This window comes from Tyto alba, unplaced genomic scaffold (genome assembly GCF_018691265.1).
Source record: "Tyto alba isolate M040663 unplaced genomic scaffold, T.alba_DEE_v4.0 Super-Scaffold_8, whole genome shotgun sequence".
NCBI classification, from domain to species: Eukaryota; Metazoa; Chordata; class Aves; order Strigiformes; family Tytonidae; genus Tyto; species Tyto alba.
In genome coordinates, this window is record NW_024881329.1 from 7,319,246 (window position 1) to 7,341,200 (window position 21,955).

At 38.8% G+C, this 21,955-nt stretch overlaps 1 protein-coding gene and 1 long non-coding RNA gene across 2 annotated transcripts in view; one reads left to right on the top strand and one right to left on the bottom strand.

The window, feature by feature from the left end:
- Positions 1-3,944, bottom strand: part of PDE3B (phosphodiesterase 3B) — an 86,527-nt gene extending 82,583 nt beyond the window's left edge. The window contains exon 1 of the mRNA XM_042784532.1: positions 2,719-3,944. Within this exon, the coding sequence (XP_042640466.1) occupies positions 2,719-3,729 (1,011 nt within the window). The 5' untranslated portion in view covers positions 3,730-3,944. The remainder of the gene's footprint in view (positions 1-2,718) is intronic.
- A 124-nt stretch (positions 3,945-4,068) lies between these two features.
- On the top strand, positions 4,069-18,853 carry LOC122152479. Its single transcript, XR_006164597.1, has 2 exons — positions 4,069-4,598; positions 16,997-18,853. It is a non-coding gene; the product is annotated as an uncharacterized LOC122152479 (long non-coding RNA).
- Positions 18,854-21,955: the final 3,102 nt, after the last annotated feature.

Genomic DNA, 21,955 nt, shown 5'->3' on the forward strand with positions numbered 1-21,955 from the left:
ATGCACACCGACCCCCTACAATTGTTGGCTTGAACTTATTAATGAAAAGAACACTCAACCCAATATAATTATTTTTGCATATATTTAACTAGACAGAGAGTTGGGCATGATTTCAAATCAACAAGTCACTGAAAACTTAAGGTCAATACTAGCATTCCTTATTTTCCTCAAAGAGTAACTAAAACTTACACAACAGGAAAATTTTTCACAATGAGAACAATCAGCCACTGGAAAAATCTCCCCTGGGAAGTGGTGGGTTCCCCAACATTGGACAATTTGAAGATTCAGCTGGACAGCCTGATGGGCCATCTTGTCTAGACCGTGCTTTTGCCAAGAAAGGTTGGACCAGATGATCCTTGAGGTCCCTTCCAACCTGGTATTCTATGGTTCCATACATCTGGCTTTTTTGTTCTCATGTGCCCCTGCTTGCAGAGGTTCATACAAACCTCTGCATACAAGAGGTTCGTAACAATCGTACAAAATACATCTAATAGAATCACAATAGCAACTTAGCTCTCATTCATCAAAATATTCCTGTCCTGGTAGACCTGCAGCACATTCCTTGTACTCCACTGATCTTCCTAACAATGCTCATTAAACTCACTCTTAAAATATTAATATTGGAAAAGAATCATTGTAATATTTTAAAGATCTGCAAAACATGCAATCAGTCCTTAAAGAAAATTCACATAATAAATGCTCCCTAAAAAGCATTAAGTGCATACATTCCTTCTGTTTCAAGGAAGCAATATAAAAACTGTGTAGTGTTTATTTAAATAAAGTCACACATTATGGGCTTACTTCCCTGCCCCCCAAACAATTAATGTTTTATCAGCTCTGCAATGTCTGATCTCTCTCCAAGTCAGATAGGAGATCAGAGGATTTAACCTGTTACCCTTAAAAAATCACATATAAAATACTGCATAAAATATATATCTATGAATCCCATGTAAACCATGCTTAATAAAGCACAAATATTTATTGTAAAGCATAATAGACTGTTAGGAAAATAAAGAACTTGAGATCTCTTTGTTGTTTCTGTTCACTTCTAGTGATAACAAAGATATCAAATTCTGGAAGTCTACCAAACAGTTACATTTTATTATGAACACGTATGATTTAAGTACTGCCAATAAATTCTGCATACTTAGTTATGGTTGACATTTATGATGTTACTTAAAGAATAATAAATGCCTTAACTTGAAATATGCACGTGCCTTTAGGAAGTGAGCAGAGTAGTAACGGAAGCATTTAGTAACTTGCATAAGAACAAATATCTTCTATCATCTAGAAAGGTTAATGAAACAACATTGTACTGCAGATAAATGTGACAGAAAGAGCACCTACTATCCCAGAAGGGAACAGAGGAAGTAAATTATTATACAATATTCCCTACATATCTGAACTGCTAGTACAGTATTTTAATGTTTCTTTCATAGTATCTTTCATTAGATAACTTGAAACTTACTGAATGAGTTACTTCTGAAGCCTGTTACAACATACTTGTATTTTAACCTTTTATGCAAAAACAATTACCGCTGTATTATTCTATTGTGCAAATGCAGAGAAAGAAATGCTTGAAAACTACTCCACCATTTCAGATTTACCTCGTATTTCCTCAGACCTATTTGACAGTCAATCACAAGAAGTGCATTACGGAACACATGGCAAAGCAAAATTAGAAAATTTCATTTAGTATCCATGAACTTCAGCCACAACAGTTGTAGATGGGGGATTCTGCAGCAACAATCACTTCCCAGAAACTGTTCACTTGCACGTTTATTAAATACACTCCCCTCTATTCTCCCTCCTATAACGGCCGATAATCCACTTGCAGCAGCCTCGGGCCAGTTCCAGTGGCAGCACAACTCGCTGTTCCTGCAGTTCACGTGCAAGTCCCCAAATAAAAACAAACTCCCCCCACTCGGGGGTTTGCGCTACAAAAAAAAACCCAAGACTCATTGAAAAAGTTTTCCGGGAGGTAGAAACCAACAGAGTTCCATTCAAGAAAACTGAGCGTTTCGGGCATCCCTCCAGACTCTACTGAACAGCTCTCTCTTCAGTAAAAAAGAAGCTTCTTAAATCCCATCAACCCAAGCCCAGTGTTAACTTATACGGAGCGAGGAAGAGAGGATGAGAAGGATAGAGAAACAAGAGACAGTAATCTGCAGAAGGACAGCTGCCACTCAAACAACGCCAACATTTGATAAATAACAGCCCTCAAAACCTGATCTTTTTTTTTTTTTAGCACTTGGCAATCATTTTGTCGATAGAAAGCAGGAAGAACCAGGAGCGCCGAGCCGCTAAAAAGCTGTGGCTTCTTTCTCTCGTAAAGTCTGCCAGAAGCGAAGGAGGTGGTGGGCTTTGGGAAAGAAACAATCAAAATAACAAGGTAGCCAGTAGCTAAAGATGTTTGAGGTTTTGTTTTAATCAATAAAAACTACTTTTTAATATTTAAGATCGTATGGAAAGCGAACGAGCCTTCTGTCCTTTAGCAAAGACATGATTATGATTTAGCTTCTATACAGACATAAAGGAGCACATCGATTCTGCAGAACCGAGTTGAGAAACCCGCTAAGGGACTAACGCTTTCCTCCATTCCTCTAACAGGAGTTTGACAGTTAGCAGACATCCAACACAGACATATACAGCAGTTAGGAAAAGTGAGCGGCGCCCATTCCTCAGAAAGTTTCTCCCTCCAGTTTCGGAGAAACCTACCTGCTCTCTGGAAATGCAAGGCAACGAGGGTCTCCTAAACATTTTGCAGCTGCCATAGTAGCTGGCCGAAGTTTCCCCTAAGGACACGCAGCTAGATCTCCTCCTGGGTCTGATCACAGGCACTTTCTCCTCCGCGCTGGGGAGCCGTGGGTGGTGATGATGCTGGTGGTGCGCTCCTCGGCTCTGAGCTGAGAAGATGCCGCGCTCCCCGCCACAGAGTGCCAGGAGGCAGCCTGCCACCCCGACCGAGCCGGCCAGCAGCGGTCTGAGCGCCGGGGGCAGCGAGGGAAGGCTGGTGAGCGACACCAGCCACACCAGGCTGGAGAACGCCAAGACGAGGAGGCTCCGGCGCAACTTCAGGGAGCTCTGCAGCAGGGCCAACGCTGCCACGGCGCCCAGCACTGTCAGGAGCCTGCCCAGGACCATCCGCGGCTCCTCTTCGTGCCCCTCCGCGGGCAGCAGCCACCGCAGCGCGACGAAGTCGCCCGAGTAGCAGCAGACGGGAAGAGCCAGCAGCCACCAGCGGGTCGTGCCGCCGCCGTGCTCCCCGCGCCGGCCGCCGGCCAGGGAGCAGGTGAGGAAGAAGAAGGCACAGGCGATGCTGAAAAGGGGGCTGAGGCAGCGAGCCAGGCACAGCAAGGCGTGCAGCGGCCGGGGGCTCCGCCAGCCGCTCCCGTCCTGCTGGCCCCCGGCGCTGCCCCGGCCGCGAAAGGCCAGGAGCGAGAGGACAACGGCGGCCAGGACGCCCAGGCTGAGCAGAGCCCGGGAGGAGGCGGCGGCAGGGAACAGCAGCAGGGAGAGGAAGCTCTTCGGGGGGTCCTGCCGCAGGGGGGTCGCGCAGCCCTTCACGTAGCCGTTCCGCAGGCTCTCCGGGCTGCCGCCGCCGCCGGCGGGGAGCGCCGGGGGGGCAGCCGACCCGCCGCCCTCCAGCTGCTGGCAGTGCGGCGGGGGCTTGCCGGAGCCGAGGCCGGGCCGGGAGGCGGCCCCGGCGGCTTCTCGCTCTTCCCTCATGGTGGTCGGGGACGCGGGAGGGGGGAGGACGGGGGAGAGTCGCGGGTCGCGCTAGCTCCGGCCCGGCCGCGCCTCCCTCATCTCCTCAGGGGAAAGGCGCCGGGCTGAGGCAGTGGCGTCCGCAGCATGCTGGGTGAAGACGGGGAAAGAGAGAAAAGGTAAAAGTCTCGCTCGCCCGCTCGCTCTCTCGCTCTCCCCGAACGGATCCCGGCGGCAGCGGGGACTCGCTGTCGCCTCCCAGCGCTCAGCGGCGGCGGCTGGCGGGGCCACGGCGGGGGCGGGAGCGGGGCGAAGAGCGGCCCCCCTCACCCTCACCGCCCGCCCTGGCGCCGCTGCACACGGCGCGCGCGCGGAAGCCCCTGCGGCGGCACGCGCCCCGGGAGCGGTTGCGCGCTAACTGCCACGCGCTAACGGCCGCGCGGCCGCGGGGGCGGAGGAGCGAGGGGGGGCGGAAGGCGCGCTCGCGCTCCACGCCCGGCGCGAGCCGCCCGCTCCTTCCCGCCACCCGCCCTGAGGTGGCGGAACGTCGGTCCCCGCCCGCACCAAACGGAGCTGTGTAAGCGTTTAGACAGACGCGTACGTGGGTATCCCGCGCGACGGGCGGCCGCCCCCACGGGGGGGCGTGGGGGGAGCGGCCGGGGCCCGGCGAGTCCGGGCGGCCGCGCGGCGCTGGGAGCGGCCCTCTGGCCAAGGTATTTAGGGACAGAAACGCTGAGCTGGTCTAACTTTCTTTTTTATCTCGTCTTTTTGCTTTGAGATACCGCGGAAAAGTTGCTAGTGCGGGCTGTAAAGCACACAAAGGGTACCGAAGTATTTTCCCTTTAAGGACCATCCATCTCTTTTTTTCCTTTTTTCTTAACTCCTGAAAAGTAAGTATGGATTGGAGTAATTTTCTACACTTGTTTTTTTTTTTTTTTTTTCAGTCTTTGTCAACTAAATTACAGATTAGACTGTATTGCTCGACCGGGTTTGATTATTTGCACAGCTAATCCCTTTGGAATGGATCAAAACAATCATTTCGGACCAGCCTGTTAAAATTGTTTAGACTGCTGTAAGTGAAAACAGGCATCTAATAGGATTTTGAGTAATGCCTTTGCTCGTTCATCCTGTCCGTTTGTTTCGAAGCAGAGTAACTGTTTAGTACTTTTGCAATTATGATTACAACCGTGCGTTTTTACCTCGCTACTTAAAATAAATGTCCTTTGAGCCATGTCTCCACATAGTACTATACTGCTTTACTTAAACTGGTTTAGAAGTCGGATCAGGTAAGTCGGTGATTGCGCTTTTCCCTTGCTTATAGGAACAAGGAATTCTTGAAATGACTCGGTGTCATTGCTTGTGATTTGCCGCATTTGAATTCCCTCAAGTAGCAGTTGCTGTGGGGAGGCTGTGCTGCTGCAGGATACTGGCCTAAAGGTTGACACTATGCAGAAATCTCCCAGGGCGATTACTGATAAAAAATACAATATGCAGTGACAAACAAAGTAACTTTCGTATGTAACAAGATGGAAATAAGTAATGTTTTCAGAAGGCAGATCAAATTGATGGAATTTTAATACCGCCGTACACCTTCCTCCATTAGAAATATTCCTACACCCTTTCACAAAAAAGAAAAATAAATTCTGTCCTGATTTGGTACCAGTATGATGGCAGAGAATCCGTGTTAAAAAGCTTTGAAAAGAGAAAATGTGAAGTTCCTTTGGGGATTCTTACATTTACTGCTATTCGTATGTTAATGATATCAGTTGGACCACAATCAAGTGTATATGTAAATGTTTTTAAGGCTGTGAGATGTGTCTTGCTATTATCTTTTATTTTTTGATTCCCTTGAATTCAGTCATAAATAAATGCATTTGAGAAATTATTAGATAGTGTTGTCTTCATTAAAACATCATATTTGAGTATGTATGTTTGTAGCAGTGGACACAAGACTGTAGTACCTAAGAAGGAAGAGTACAGAGATGGGACATCATGTGATCCCTTATTATCTATCCTGAATGCAACAATCTGTGGCTTCAGCACTTTCTGAATCAGAAGTAGTGTCTTATTTTTAACAGTTCTCAGTATATTTTTATTCTACACATTTGCCCAATCATTTCTTTAAACTCCACGTAGGTTTTTGGCACCCTCAGTGTACTACAGGAAGAAGTTCTTGCTCGGTGCAACTTGACTATGCATTGTGTGAAATGTTTGGTTTTTTTAAAGTTTCCTATCTGTCTTAGTTGTTGTTATTCTCATTTTGGTAGAAACAATGAACAGTTGCTCTGTAGTCACCTTCTGTCTTCAACTCATCATTTTATATTTTTCCTCTGCCTTGTATTTTCCAAGCTGAAGAGTTTTAATCCATTTTATTTTTTCATGTTACTAGTAATCTTTCTTTTTTATTTTTTTTATTTTTTGAGCACTACTATGTGCTTTTGGAGAGAGGAGACCCGGAGTTACACACAGTATTCAAGACAAAAAAGCAGTCAAAAGAATGGTTTTCATGTCATTATCGAGTTCTTTCCTTATAATTCCTGTAATTTATTTGTTTTTCTATGTCAGGGAAGTGAGAAAGCAAATAAACTGAGCATTGTTGAATGTTGTTCTGCTGAACATTGAATAAACATTGAACATTGTTTTCATGGCATTAACTATATAGATCCCAGGATCTATTTTCTGATTGTTAACACCTACATCCACTAGACAGTTTTATAGGTAAGGATAGGATTTTTTCCTGTGTTTACATAATGGTTACCTACATTAAATGTCACCTGCGTATGCACTCAGAAGCTGTATGCTGATTCCCTCAGCGAGCTCTGTTTTTACTATCCTCAGTAACTTAGTATCAACAGCATACTTCACCACCTTACTACTTATTTGTCTTCATATCATTTATCATGAATTATTTAGCTTTTATTTCAGTGGTATGTCTGTGCAAAAACACCCTGGAGAAGTGTATACACAATTGATTGCAAAATGTAACGGCAATATGGTTGTTCTCTAGTAGCATCTCTGTCGCCTAACAATACTCTTCCTAGCATATTTCAGGCCCTTGTCCTGATGAGTTTGCAATCTAATAATGAATAATTTCAGTATAAAGAAAATTTGGTTTGAGTAGTTTAGCACCTATCATAAATTAGAAGAGCGTTAACTAAATTTCTGTTTGGAACAGAATAATTTTTAGAATAAACAAATACCCTTTCATTTACTATTCCTTAAATAAATATAGAAAAATATAAAGTGTTTCATTTAAATTGGAATGATGAAACTAATTTCAGGGTAAATGTAATTCCTTTGTCATCTTCCAGTTTCGCTACCAAAAGAAGATAGGTAGCTTAGTGATCTTGGTTGATTCACAAGGTACCGTACAATAGAATACCTGCATCTGTATAGCAGTGGCTATTGATCCTACGGCCTAGACATACAAACAAATGTCTTCAGTTGCTCTTTGGTAAGTTTCGAAATGCAAATTTGGTTATAATATTTCAAAATACTGAGTTATATTTTTAATTGTCTGCTCTCTGTTCCAAAACAGAATAACTAGGAAGAACAGAGAATATAGCCATGACTGCCTTCACTCAAGGCTGTAATCTTGACATCTTCTTCAGCCTGTTTCTCTCCTTTGACCCACACATCCAGAACATGGCTAAATCTTACCACATCCACTTGAATAATTCTAGGTTTCAATCATTCCCTTCTGTTTGCACTGTCCAATTTTATTATTTTTTTTCTGTCCATGCCCTGGCTATTGTGTGCCTTGTAATCTTGGCATGCACAGGGATCAGCTCTGTTCAAAATTGCTGTGGTTTTCAACTCAAAGTACCTTTGGCGTCTCCTGTTCTTCAGACAAATCAGATACAAACATTTGATTATTCCTTCCTAATTTAGTGCTGCGCTTCTGATCACTTTCTCACCATGTGGACAACTTTGGCATCTGTTTAATAACTTTGGACACAGGTGCTGAGCTCTTCACTTCAGAAAACCATTTTGTGCTTCCCCTTCTATCAGCACAGAAAGGTAATGAAATTCTAGGAAGTCCTCTTTAAAGTTTCTCTTCAAGCCTTCCATACTGTGTTCCTCAAAGTAATAATAATTAGATATCATTATTCGTGTATTTAATTGTACCTCGACTGTAATCCTTGCCATTTTTACACGGGGAAAGAGATTAACAGTACAGTGCCTAACTTGGAAACTTTCATAGGGTAATCTTTCAGGAAATTGAGACACCTCAATGCTTTCTAGATTCTCCTTTTTGTGTATTTCTATGACAAAATTGTCTCTGATATGGTTGGCAGCTTTCTTGAGGACTGAACTTTATCTTGGCCAAAATGCACCTGTTCTATTTGAGCTCTTCTATTTGAGATTCATTTTTAATAATGGACTTAGAGGTAATCAAGTTCTTTAAACAAACTAAACTTTGAAATTGGAAACAAAAGAAATTTAAAGCAGCTATGTGGTTTAAATAGCTTGGCTTTCTAATCGTAATCTGGGATCATTTGCATAGAAATTCTTGTGTATGACTGAAGAATGGGTAAATTGATACTTTGTTGAGGGAACAATATCCTACTACCTGACTACTGGGGTAGAGTGTATGTTTAAAAAAAAAAGTGGGAACAGAGTACATATCTTGTGTTGGAGCTCAGAGTTAGTAAGTTACTGCATTTGCTGTTTTCATTCATATCCATGAGAAAGTTTATGCCTGACTACCATGTTTGTCACTGTTTTTTCTTTGAATATTGCAACTTGAAAAATTAATTTGTAAATTAATACACAGTTAAGATGATGCAGGCAATAACTGTCTATGCGTACCTCAACTTTGTTATCAGTTTTACATCAGATGCTTGAATAAATAAAGAAATTACATTATTACAGCCATAATCAGTTAACCAAAAAGCCCCAACAAACAAAATAAATTTACACCTCCAGAAAGCCCATACAAGTGTAGTTCACCTAGAGAAATCAAAAGTCTTAACCAAACTTGAATGAATGTTTGGAGAAACACCAGCATTATCCATTATCTTTCTAAGTTTGTATTGTGGCAAACACTGTGGCTGCTGTTTGGTAAACTGTAGAAACATGTGCTGCAGCTAGCAACTAGAGCTACTTGGGTGATCTCATATTTATCTGCGTGTAACGTGCTGGCCTCTAAAAGGCTGTGATACCAGCTGCTGAGGTGTTTGTACATCTTCAGCGCTAAAGGCCTGGGGAGGTCTGCAGTGGTGCACAGGCAGCCAGGCATAATGGAAACAAGCGACTGAAGGATATGTAGTTATTAAGGGAATTGAAAAAATACAGGTAAAAGAGGCTGCTGGTGCAAGCGTACTCATGACGCATGATGTCAGTATACTTGCAATAAGGTGGTGTTAATGTAGTTGTCATGTCTAAGGGTGGGAAAGAGAGGTCCAGCTGCATTCCACATTAAGCAAAGCAGTCAGTTTCAAAGGTGGGTCGTGGCGTTTTGACCTTCATCAGGCAGCAGCAAAGACCAAGTTACTAGAAATTACATCTTTTAGTTTAATTTGTCAAAACTAGGTACATGGCAAAGTAAACCAGAAAGAGGGAGTGGAAAAAAGTTGTTCCTTGTATGATAAGATGTCTCTAGTGGCTATAGCACTTGTCAGTTTAAAAAGTGTGGATGACAGCACTAGAAAGATAGAGTTGCTATGGTATGCCATCGTTAGGTGAGATTTCTCATTTCTGGCAAAGGAAGATACTGGTGTGATGATCCAGGATGTAGCTCAGCAGTCGCAAACTTTGAGGAACAGTGAGTAGCAGAAATACTGTATCGACCTAATTAAACATCATGTCTTTAGAAAAAAAACAGAAGGGCATAAATCTTTATCTAGTCTCTCAAGTTTATTCTGGTGCCCATATTTTTGTTTTTATGTAGAGAAGCAGCAACATGATAGCTTCTGGTACTGTATCCAGATGCTTCTACTAATGTATTTTTTTAAACCTAAGCAATCGGCCTCATCTGAACAAATGGACTCTTCTGAAATGGACCAAGATGTGCATCTCCAGATAAGCACGTAGTGATAGGCACCTCTAGAGTTGTAATGTATTTTGATCATTCCCTAGCTCTCACTTTAAAGGTGAAATTGTCAGTAGACAATGATTTTTAATGTTTTACAAGCAGAATCTATTGATGCTGATCTGATTTCAATAGTCAGGCCATGTATAATCTCCATATTCCTTCAAATAACATTAATAGTCTAACACTTCATATTAGCTTTATGAAAAGTTTTAATGGAATTGCATAACTTTTAAAAACATCTTTATGCAATATATAATATATAAATTTGATAAGAAATATTTGAGAAGTTGTTCAGAAATAACCAATTTAAATAAATGAAGATGTCTCTGGCTGATTTTTTTTCCACAAGGTACCATAAATTTGGATGCTTATTTCCTAATAAAAATAAAGATAATGGGCTATGGTAGAGAACTGTGTAATTATATATGGTAGATTTTTTTTTTTTACATGAGCTTTACTTGGAGAATAGCAGGATAGTTTAATATTTTTACAATAAAAATGCAGGAATTTGTCAAATGTGAAATTTTTTCCAGATTTCACTTTTTCAAAGCTGATTATCTGAGTACAATTTGTCATCATATGGTATAAGAAAAACTGAAGATTAATAACAAAACAGAAAATAGGGGACATTCTTCATATGTAGCATCTCTCTGTAAAAAGTTTACTTTATGCTGAATCATGTTTTATTATAAAATCTACACCTTCAGTGAAATAGCATTAAACTTAAGAATACATACTAATATTTTGATGGCAATTCAGTCCTTCACTTGCTAATTGAATTTCTGCCTTGAATTGAAATAAAGGCATTTCATGGACTCTGCTTATTAATAATGGTAAAGATTAAATCTAACTAGGGAGCTGGTTTGGTTTTTCAGAGAAGTCTGAAAACACATGAGCATCAGATGCATAAATATATTCTGAAAAAGATCAAAATCAGTCCAAGTCAGGTCATGTACTGGGAAGGAAAAGGTAAAAAAAGTGAGCTGTATCATTTAGTCAGCTCTTATTACCACATCTTTCAGATACCCATTTTATTGACCCTAAATCATGAGGACAGGTCCTTGTTAATTGACATACATTTAAATTCTTTTAAATTGCTAAAATTACATTATATTGTCAGCAGGTGTAAAACAACCCAGTAAAGAAATTGTGCTGAGATGTACCTCTTCAGGCTCTGGCCTGTGTTTCAGCACATGCTTGAGCATAATCTCAACTACTTTGTTTGGCTGTATTATTTCATTCAGTTACGCGTAGGAAACCCTTATAAGCTTTAATGTATTCAGAAGTTCATCATACTTAATGCTTTCTTATGGTAAGTATTGTAAAAGCTTGGACCTAGAAGAAGATGGTATTAACATATTCACTGTTTTGTTCATAGTTAAATAAAACTGAAACGTTTGACTTGAAGTATCAGGCAGCAGATATTTGAATAATAGTACTTTGACAGAAAATATGTGGAAATATGTACAATATCTTACCTCTTGAACAAAAAAAATATTATTATCTGGAATATTAAGCATTCACATATTATCATAAACTGTTATATATCATGATCTTGATTTCTAAAATGTTTGGAGATTAATTTGATTTTAGCATTCAAAGTAATGATGGCTTAATAAGAAAGTCTGTGTAAGCAAACTGTTTACAAAACATGTGAATATAACTTCCCCCTCTCCCCTACCCCTACCCAAGAAGGAAAAATGTAACAGAATCCTGTAATTGTGACTTGGTAACTATTCTGGAGATTCAACATAAGATCAAAAAAATAGCAAAATTATGCAATTAAGCTAATTACCTCATTAATGTGGAAGTATTTTGTCATTCTAACCACAGAAGGAATTAATCTGAGTAAAAAAGCAGACAGGAATAAATTGTGGTAGGAGACAGAAATCGTCTGGTTTTAAAATTATAAGTTTATGTGCTTTATGTCTGTCCTCTAAAATCTAAGCATGGCACCAGCATTTCTTAGGTTAATTTTATTTTTATTAATGGTTAAGACGAAATTGTTCATCACAAATAACCTGAGCTTTCTCTGTTGTCCAGGAAGTTGTGACAGGCAGTGAAAGTGTTCCAACTTCAAACAACTTCTCTCAGTAATCTTTGCAGTTTAAGGCTCCTTACTTAGCTAAAGGTTGCTTTTCTTCCTCAAACAATGCAATAGGACTCTTTAGCATTCATAATCAATACTGCATACAGTTGTGGGAATTTCTCAGCCCGTTCCTGCCATCCTAGCAGAAGCTCCCCGCTCCCCGCCTGCGAGAGCAGAACCCCTGGGTGCTCCGGGCATCAGCAGCCTGGGGTGTGAATTCACTACATCAGAAACTGCACACCAACTAAAGACTTGAAATGGTTTTGTAATTCTGATGGGCTTCCTGCTTTTGTCTCCCCTGGATGGCATAATGATACAACATGATTGTTTACAAACATTGAGAGATTGTAGTTGGTTGTCAAAGGCAAACTGTAGGTAAAGCAGACAGCAGTTTCACAAGGTCGAGTAAGGGGTAAGTGGCTTGATCATTTAACTCGACTATTTCTGTGCTAAAACCCAGTGCTTATTACCTTTAGGCATGATGTCACAGTAAGCAGAGGAAGAACGGTTGGTTGTGAACATACATTAAATATTTTCAAGATGTTAATTTTTGTCAGGTGGTGTTCTTTAGGAGTAAGAATAGATAGGATCTTTCAGACAATACTGCTGATCTCTCTGGGTTTTATCCAAGCAGCAAAAACTAGTCCATCATAAAAGGTCTGTCTCCCCTATTGTTAGCATGTCTGAATTGACTACATAAGCAAAAATGAGGGTGTGCTATGGAAATTTTACAAATTCTGAATCTAGGTAATGCAAGTGTATTAGCTTCAGCTGATTAAATTTTATGTGCTTACTTCTAGCGAAAATGTGTCCAGCATACTGGGGTACAAAGTAATGATGTAGAAACAACCAGCCACGTGCACCTGTTGGATCTTTCGTGCACTGAAAGAATAATAATTGACCCACAATAACAAAAGCAATGCATTTAGAAGGGTTCTTTCATTGCTTTGGAGTTTTGATGTTTGAATTAACAACAACCTGAGAGGAAAGCACCCTGAAAGAGAGCAAACTGGACACAGCAATAGGTTTTGCCAGAGCTGTCTAACGAAACCCAGAAGTTTACACCATGGTATCCTTGCACTTAAGCTCAATTAGTAATAACTAGGTAGCAATGAGTGATGCTTAATGTAACAAACTAAAACACTGAATATATGAAGATTTAAGGTTACATCATTAACTGATTTCTTATTTATCACGTACTTGCAATATCGTTTATACCATTCTATAATGATCCCTGTTGTGATTGTTAAAATTATGTAAGAGTTTATGGAAGCATGGAAGAAAATCTCGAGGGTTTTTTGAGACCTGAAAATCTGTCTAGTTCAACCTTGATGGAATTTTAGTTACATTTGGAAAAAAAAGTTATATCAATTGCAAGTTACATGAAACACATATATCTTATTATAGCTATTAGCATAACATTGACCATGACCTGAGTTACAGAGATTTTTATTAGCATTATTTTTTTTCAAGAGGAATAGATATCACATATTAAATTTCATTGATTCAGTATTCACTAGCACCGATCTACAACCAACTGCAGTGCTATGTTTACTTGATTACTTGTATTGCTATATTCAAAATGTCTACTAGAATTAGAATGTTTATTAAATGTGAATATTATGCCAATAATTACTAGAGAAAAAAGCACAGTCAACAAACAATTAGTAAATGAAGTGAACATGTACATGTATTACCCTTTATTATTGTTTACTTATTTGCTGATTTGTAAAATTTGCTGATTTGTAATCGCTTTCTCTGTGACTGCTGCTAATTACAAAGACTTTGAAATTTGTAATAATTGCTGTTTGGTACCAGTGCGTACTTGATAATGGTTTAAAAGTTTGATTCCTGGCCACTTTGGTTTCTAGTACTTCAGTATAGTAAGGCTTATTGCTGTATAGTAGTTTCCTAAATGCAGGTCTCCTAGATGCATGCAACCTTTGGGATTTAAAACACTACACACTGCTTTCATTGTCTGATACATAAAAATTACGAAAAAGCTATATACCAGGGGGTTAGCCAAATACCAAAGAAGCTGAGTGACAAACTGAACTTGCTTACATCATGCATCCAGATTGCTGCTAATTCTGATGCACTTTTATATTAAAAATTGAACATTAGGTGTCAGGTAGTATTGTTAAAGGTTGGATTTAAACAAGATTCTGTGTTCTTCAGTTTTGGCCTTGATTACTTAATATGAATTTACTTAAAAAGCCCTATTCATTAAAGTATTAAGTACTTGGCATGTTTGCTTTCTTCAGTGCTGAAAGTGAGGAATCTATCCTTTACACATAAATTTAGTTTTGCTTTTATTGAGTAACATGTCCCCTTCCCATGATTGATGTATTTTTCACGCAAGTTCTGAAAGAGATGGAGGGAAGAAGGAAAACAACATTCCAGTTTGAAGGGAATGCGTAGTTAAACCTTTAATGCTTTCTGATATATCAGGGGAAGAAAAGATAACCATTTTCCAGACTCAGTTTACCTACCTCATAGTTTAGAAATTGTTAAAATGTACATGGGGCAATTATGGTATTAACTGAAATCCTGGGATGTATCCTATTTAGTTTCCTCCTCAGCCAGGTCTCCTACACAAATGGGTCTGTACCAGATCTAATGGTGCAATTAACATATTTCTGAATAGAAAAAAGTTGAATAACTGTAAAATATATTAATCTGCCATGTAAATTAAAATAGCAAAGGAATTCTCAGGTTTTGAGTTTAGAGGCCTGATTCTGTACACTGCCCAGCAAAATATAAGAGCCTTAGAGAGGACAGGCAGGAATGCTGCTTCAGTATTTATTTTTTATACCGAGTCTTTAGACAGTAATAATCTATAAACAGGATCATGCTTCTGAGAGATCTAGCTAAAAGCCATTGTTTTTGTAGCAGATACAGGAATATATTGACTTGGGACATAAATGAGAGCATGTAATAGTTCATTTTACTATATGTAAGGTAACAAGATTCCAGTTGATAGAGCAGTATGCACAAGTACGTTAGTTTCTGGCACAAGTACATTCGTTTCTGTTTGTGTTAATCTGAAACATACATAGACTATTTTTATAAATGGACATGACATTTTATAAGATGTTTGTGAAGTCAGGCAGTGCTTTCCCAGTTACTTGGAAAGTTAAGTCTTAAATAACAAAATGACTTGCAGAAATTAAATGAACTTTAACCAATAGAATCAGGTACTTGCCATGTATTGTTAATTACTTAATCACTGAACATAGTTCACAAATGCAAATGTAAATTTTTTAGACACGGAATGCAAACAGTATGTTCAAAGAGCTGAAAGGTGTTTCTTCTGATAAGAAATATTCTATCTGGTTTTCCTCCTTCCCACTTTTTTTCCCTCTTTTTTCCTCTCCTTTTTCCATTTTTCCATATAGACAGGCTACGGGACTCTCTAAGGGCTAGCTCTCTTACAAAGCTTCCTTAATGATTCATAGTAAGTTAAACATACATTGACTGAATTAGTCAAGGATTCAATATTCTCTTTATCAGATGATCTTTGTTTACATTCACACTGAGAGCGTATCTGTACTTGGTGCTATAGGTCAGATAATCTTATTAATAGCAGCAGGAGCACGCCCAAGTATCAACCCCCTACATAATGTCGATGTGACAATAAGTACAATCCGCTTTCTACTCAATTGCCCTTAAATGTCTACTGAATCAAAATGATTCCTTATTTCATACAGCACCTGTGTCACCCAACTTTGAAACGTTTTAATTTTTTTTACAGCTAAGACAGTTTTAGCTACTGCTGGTATTTTTATTTTACGTTGACTAGTTCTGCCTTGGGGTTTTGAGAGGTGCATTGATTTTGGCAATTGTTTTTTAATCTCATATGATCATTCCCATTGCTTTGATAGCCCATATTCCTGGACAACTTTGTCTTTTTGCCCACTGCAACCATTAGCACTAGCTTCAGGAATATTTGTTAGTTAGGTTTATGAGTTCTTCAGGACCAAAATAGCTTATTATCCCATCAACACAACTAGAAAATTGCTTTTGAATAGCCTGTTTCAGTCAGAATGGGAAAGAGCTGTACTCCAAAGACAAAACCTCAAACCTGGGACCATCTGATTCCTGAGCAAGACCTTAGTAGTGGGTCAGCTCTGTGACTGTTGTGGCAATTGGAGAAGCTTCTCAGACATGCAGCATCACACTACCTGTTTTCCAGAGAGCCCTAACAGAGGCTATTGCCATATTACCATGTTCTTAAGGAAAAGATCTCCCTGTGGTCTAGATCTTCACCTCCTCGCAGTGCTTCCTAAGTACTTTCCAAAGCTACTTTCCGAAGAACTCCCGAGGTACTTGTGCTCCATGAAAGACAGTATTCTTCACTGTCACTTCAGTTCCACATTTGGAACTACCTTGTGTGCTGCTCAAACTATATCCATGTCCTGGTTTTGTTGAGGATAGAGTTAATTTTCTTCCTAGTAGCTGGTATAGTGCTGTGTTTTGGATTTAGGATGAGAGTAATGTTGATAACAGAGGGATGTTTTAGTTGCTGAGCAGGGCTTACACAGTGCCAGGGGCTTTTCTGCCTCTCTCCCCACCCCAGCAGCGAGTGGCTGGGGGGCACAGGGAGCTGGGGGGGCACAGCCGGGACAGCTGCCCCTCACTGACCCCAGGGACGTCGCATGCTGTATGGCGTCATGCTGAACAATAAAACTGGGGCGAATTGGCTGGGGGGTGGTGGCCCCCTACTCAGGGACTGGCTGGGCATCAGTCAGCGGAGAGCAAGCAATTGCATTGTGCATCACTTGTTTGGTATATTCTTTTATAATTATTATTTTCCCTTCCTTTTCTGTCCTATTAAATGGTTTTTATCTCAACCCACAAATTTCATCTTTTCACCGATTCTCTCCCCCACCCCACTGTGGAGGAGTGAGCAAATGGCTGTGTGGTGTTTAGCTGCCTGCTGGGTTAAACCACAACAATCCACAAGATCTTTGACCATCTGGTGACCTTTATCAGATTACTGCCCAAAGATTTTTGCCAGAAGTTTGACACTCCAATTATTGAGGGTCATATGTCATCTAGAACAATCCTGCAAGCCTCACTTTGACGCAGCAGGAGCAGCAGTCTGTGCTTTCACCTCCTCCTTATTTCTTAGGCAATTTTCTTGGCTTCTGTGTTTCCAGGGAGAATAAAAGAATTATAAAGAAAGAAGTTCTTCAGCATCCCCTCCAAAGGAGCATTATGGACCACAAAGGGGTGTGCGCTCGAACATCATACCAGAAGCAAGCGGAAGTGGTAGGAATTAGTTTACTCTTCTGCTGGCTGTTTAGTGAACTTTTGACCTTTTTTTGAAGACTTTGTGGCTGAATCTGAGCAACATTATTATTAGAATGTTGTTCCAGTTACCCATTTGTGCAGGTCTTTGTAACAGATGCTTGCTTTTTTGGCTAGAAGTTGTCCTTGGGTGACTTGAAATCAAAAGGAGGTATGCTGTCCTCCCCAGAAATATAGTATATCAGGTATCAGACATTTCTGTTAGCAATCGGCCTGGGTTCTTGAATGAGCTGGAAAACAGATCAGGTCATTTCAAGCATCCATATCACAAGCAGGAAGTCCATGACAATGTTCTGGAGACTTTTCTACAAGAATGCAGTTAACCGAGATCTTTTCATCTCATGGACGTGAATAGGAAATGCCATCTTTTTTACTTCAGTGTCTTCCAGACCCTTTTGTAATCAACTGTTAAAGGAGACAGATGCATTCATGTCAACCATGCATGCGTTTTCTAATCTTCAGAGTTGTTTTAAAATAGCTGTCATTCTGATAGCTAAGGATAAGCATAAGGCAGATCTGGCATAATTTTAACTTTTCTGTTGAACTTCGATGTTCAACCTCATTATTGAAGTAGCTGGGGTTTTTTTAAATGCCCAGTGATTTTTTTTTTTTCCTTCAGAGAAATACCCTAATTAATAGAAGAAGAAATACAAGGCAAATTTATTTGGCCAAGTAGACTTAATATGCCATGTGGTATACAGAAAAGCCAGTTTTCCTTTCCTTGGCCTCATTGTCTGGAATTTCTCTGCTTCCTGGATGGCGCTGGGTTCCTCTATCAGCTCAGTCTATTTGACAGCTGTTTCAGAACTATGCTTCCAGGCTGGTGGCTTCTTTGTTTTTGTTGGTACTATAGTAACTGCATCTTGAAGGGTTTGTTAATATTTTTTTTTCCTTTATGTACTAGTTTTCAAGTAGGATCTGAATATCATAGTTTTTTCTGAACACTTTTTGAGTGGTCGGAAATGGTACTTGAGCTCTGAAGTGCTTATGAATGTTTATCACAGATCCTTCATAACTTACACTGATCTTGGAAAGAGGTATGCATTAAGAAAGAAAAAGTACAGAAGAACACATGCAAATGTAGATATATATTAAAACTGTTATCAACTATTTAAAAAAAATACCTTAAAATGGCTGATAGCCAGTATCTAGATTAATCCTTTAAATTTACAAGGCAAATGCTATGATATGAAATTTGGAGATATATACACACCAGTCTTCAATAAAAGCTGAAACAAACTATATTTTGTATACTTTCTTAATTTGATTTAAAATTGACAGTCCCAACTACATGTTCAAGATCTAAGTAAAACTGGCTATACTGAAGTCTCTGGAAAACCCCACACTGTTAATGATGTAAAGATTATAACACAGAAACTGGATTTTATAACTCGAGTATATTCTGAAGAAAAGTTTAATGAGCTGATTTTCATTAGAAATATATGTTGATATCACTTCAATGGAAAGCTACATTACGAAAGGACAAGCCATATACTTGGGTGAAGACTGGTAATTATTGATAAGGAAGCAGTATCAGGGCATATTTCAAATTATATTGTATAAGTGGCTTTTGGATAAGATCCTAAACAAATTAACTTAATGTTCTGCTTTAGTGGTAAGACTATTTTTGTATGAAACTCATCTAAATAACATGTGCTGAGTATTGTGTACAGTTAATAGTGAGAATACAGAATTTGATAAAAGCATTCTGCTTGAGAGTAGCTTATTTTGTAACATTTACCTATGTGATTTTGCACAATATTAAAAAGAAATACAAATCCATTCATTCTCACTGCTTACTATGAAACAAGGAGGTACCCAGGGTTTTCTGGTAATTGTTTTGCCTTAATGCATTTCAAGTTGCATAACAAAAAATTGATAGCCTCTATCACTGGCCACTTTTCAGAATCCTAAGGTATGTACTCAATTTCCAACCGGGAAAATATCTTCCTCTTTTTATTCATTATTATAACACAGTTGAAAGGGTCTGTACAAATGCAAAGGTAGTCGTCTGATTTCATGTTTTGTTTTGTTTTGTTTTTTTTTCTTTCTTTAAATTTCCCTATTCAAAGTACGAAATCTTCCATTTGGCAATACCCTTTGTCTGAAGAATTACTATTCCTGTTCATTTAATGATGTGATAAACACAGTTTAAAAATATTTTGGTGCCACAGAATCTGCCGTGAATGAGACATCTGTAGTCACAAATTTATGATAGATACTTCTTAAAATCAAATGCGCAGATGCGTAGACTATATAGTGATATGCTAATAACTACTGCAGAGATTTTTAGATACTCACTAGCTAGTTTCAAGGCAGGGTTATGTCAAGGCGGTCTGGAATTAATTTAGAGCCCTTTGGGCCCATCACTGAATCCTTCCACGGACCAGACTTAGAAACCAAGGGTTGTGCCAAATACTCTGGATTTAGAATTATCCTTACATCAATGGAATTTGTTCATAATTTAAGCATGTATGATGCACTGTCTGAGCTCAGTGATCTGTCAGAACGATTGTAGACAATGGACATTGCGCTGCCAGAAGCTCACTCACATTTGTCAGGACAGGCTTAGATTTCTGCTTCCATTGTTTTTAGTTTAGGAATATATGCAATAAAGATGGCAGTGCCAAATAAAATTTGTACTATGAAAACAGGGATATGCATGACAGCAAAGCTGTTAAAATCCATGTAGTAAAATTAGGAGCTTGGCAAACAGTAAGAAAAAAACCTGGCTGATGACAGCAGACTAAAGCTTACTCAAACATCTATTTTTTTCATGCATATTAATTCTGTATTGTAGTCTTCCCTAACCAAAAACTGAATCCATGCTAAGAATGGGCTGAGTCACTTCATAAAGTGTGGTCCACAAATACCCGAATTGTTGCCTAAGTAGTAACTGACTATTACAGTAAGGGAAACACTCCCATAGAACTTCAAAATGCCTGCGAAGAGAAATGTCACAGAAATCCTTAATGTCTTGGGAGGAATATTAAGTAATTCCCATGGTCTTTACTCTCTCTCTTTTTTTTTTTTTTTTTTTTAAGTAGTTTAATAGCATCTGGCAAATTTATGTCTGTATGTGAATACATTTCCATTTTTCAAGCAGAAACTTTTGGCAATAATAGATGTGGCAAAAACATTCTGAACATTTTATTGTGTGATCTACATATAAGTACTCATTGTAAAATATTTATGGAATATAAATGCATAAGTAAGAAGGTAATACTTTGTCTAGCCATTTATTCAACATGACAGTAATGTCTGTCATAAGGAAATGGGATCCATTAGCGGTCTCATGGATTACAAAGGCTTTATTTCTGCATCACTCGATCTGTTATTCCCAATCTGTGCTGACAATTATATTTAATTCTTTCATAGGTAGAAATTTTGAAAAATTTCATCACTAATATAACTGATACAGTATTCATTCATGAACTTGTGCATCATTCATAGATGTCTGTCTCAAAATGTTATATATCCACTGATGAATGTTTGATGATGCCTTGGTTTTGATTCAGGTATACTCAGTCAAAAATAATTCCAACAATAAGAATCAACAGTACCAATAAATATATTTGAAAGAGTTTATGTAGCTATATGCACACTGAAATTGATCTTTTATCGTCAGAACCTTATAATAAAAACTGCCATTCTTTTTCATTGAAAAAAAGCTTAAGATTTTCATAAAACTCCAATATTTCATAATATTCTCATAAATAATGAAAATGGTTCTTCAATTATCTTTTGTTGACTCAGACAATACTAAGTACACTGTTTAAATCATAACTTCTAGGCTAGCAAGCAATTTACAGCTCAAAATATATTTGTCTTGTATAATTAATGTATGTTATACAGAAACCCTTCCTCACTCCGAACGAAGAAATAAGTTTCAGGTCCAAGAAATAACTAGCAATAATATCCACGTGAATTTCTCTCTAAATATAGTTTTCTTTTATTCAAACAAGAACTTACAAATAAAAACTATTTCCATGAGCAGGATATGCTACAACAGCTCTACTGTGTTGAACCTTGTGCCCTTGTTTGTTTCAGGACTGGACAGAAAGAGCCAGGCTCTTTTCCGCAGTTCTTTTTCCACAGGGATTATTTTAGCCTGCTTTCAGCATTGCCTGGTCTTTCGCAGCCAGCTTTGATGATCAAACAAGGTTAGTTGCCCTGAAGGCCTGTCCTGAAAAGGACAAATGATGTCAGTTCACAAAAGCTATGGATTTTTAAAATTTAGGAATAGACACTTAAAATTGGTGTAATTAACATTTTTCATTAAAAAATATTCTACTGTTTTAAATTGGTCAGTAGTTTAAAAAATGTTTAAAAATGCCTTTGGCAACACAAATGCAAGGCTGTCACAGAGAAAGAAATGTCTGCACTTCTACTGAGAACTTGCAAAAGAATAGGAAAGGAATTTGGCATCACTTATAGAACAAGTTATTTTTTCCTATTTACAATACTAAATAAAGTATTATAATTTTTTTCCTTTGTGAGCACTTCTGACATCATCTTTAAAGGATTCTAAAGACAAGTATATACATTTATAGCAGCTTTCAAATTTTTGCCATCAGCTTTAACTTAGTTGGTGAAAATGACATCAAATATGACCAGTCATAAACAAATGCTTACAATTAAGTAGTCTTTTCCCCTTATAAAATATCTATTAAGTAAATTTATTACCTGCATTAAATCCAAATGTGGACTGTTCACATGGTTGAGAGAGTAAGGCAGTTCTCAAAAAAACGTAGTAAAAATATCCAATTTAATCTAATCTTAAGTAATATTATTTTGATGAAACCAAT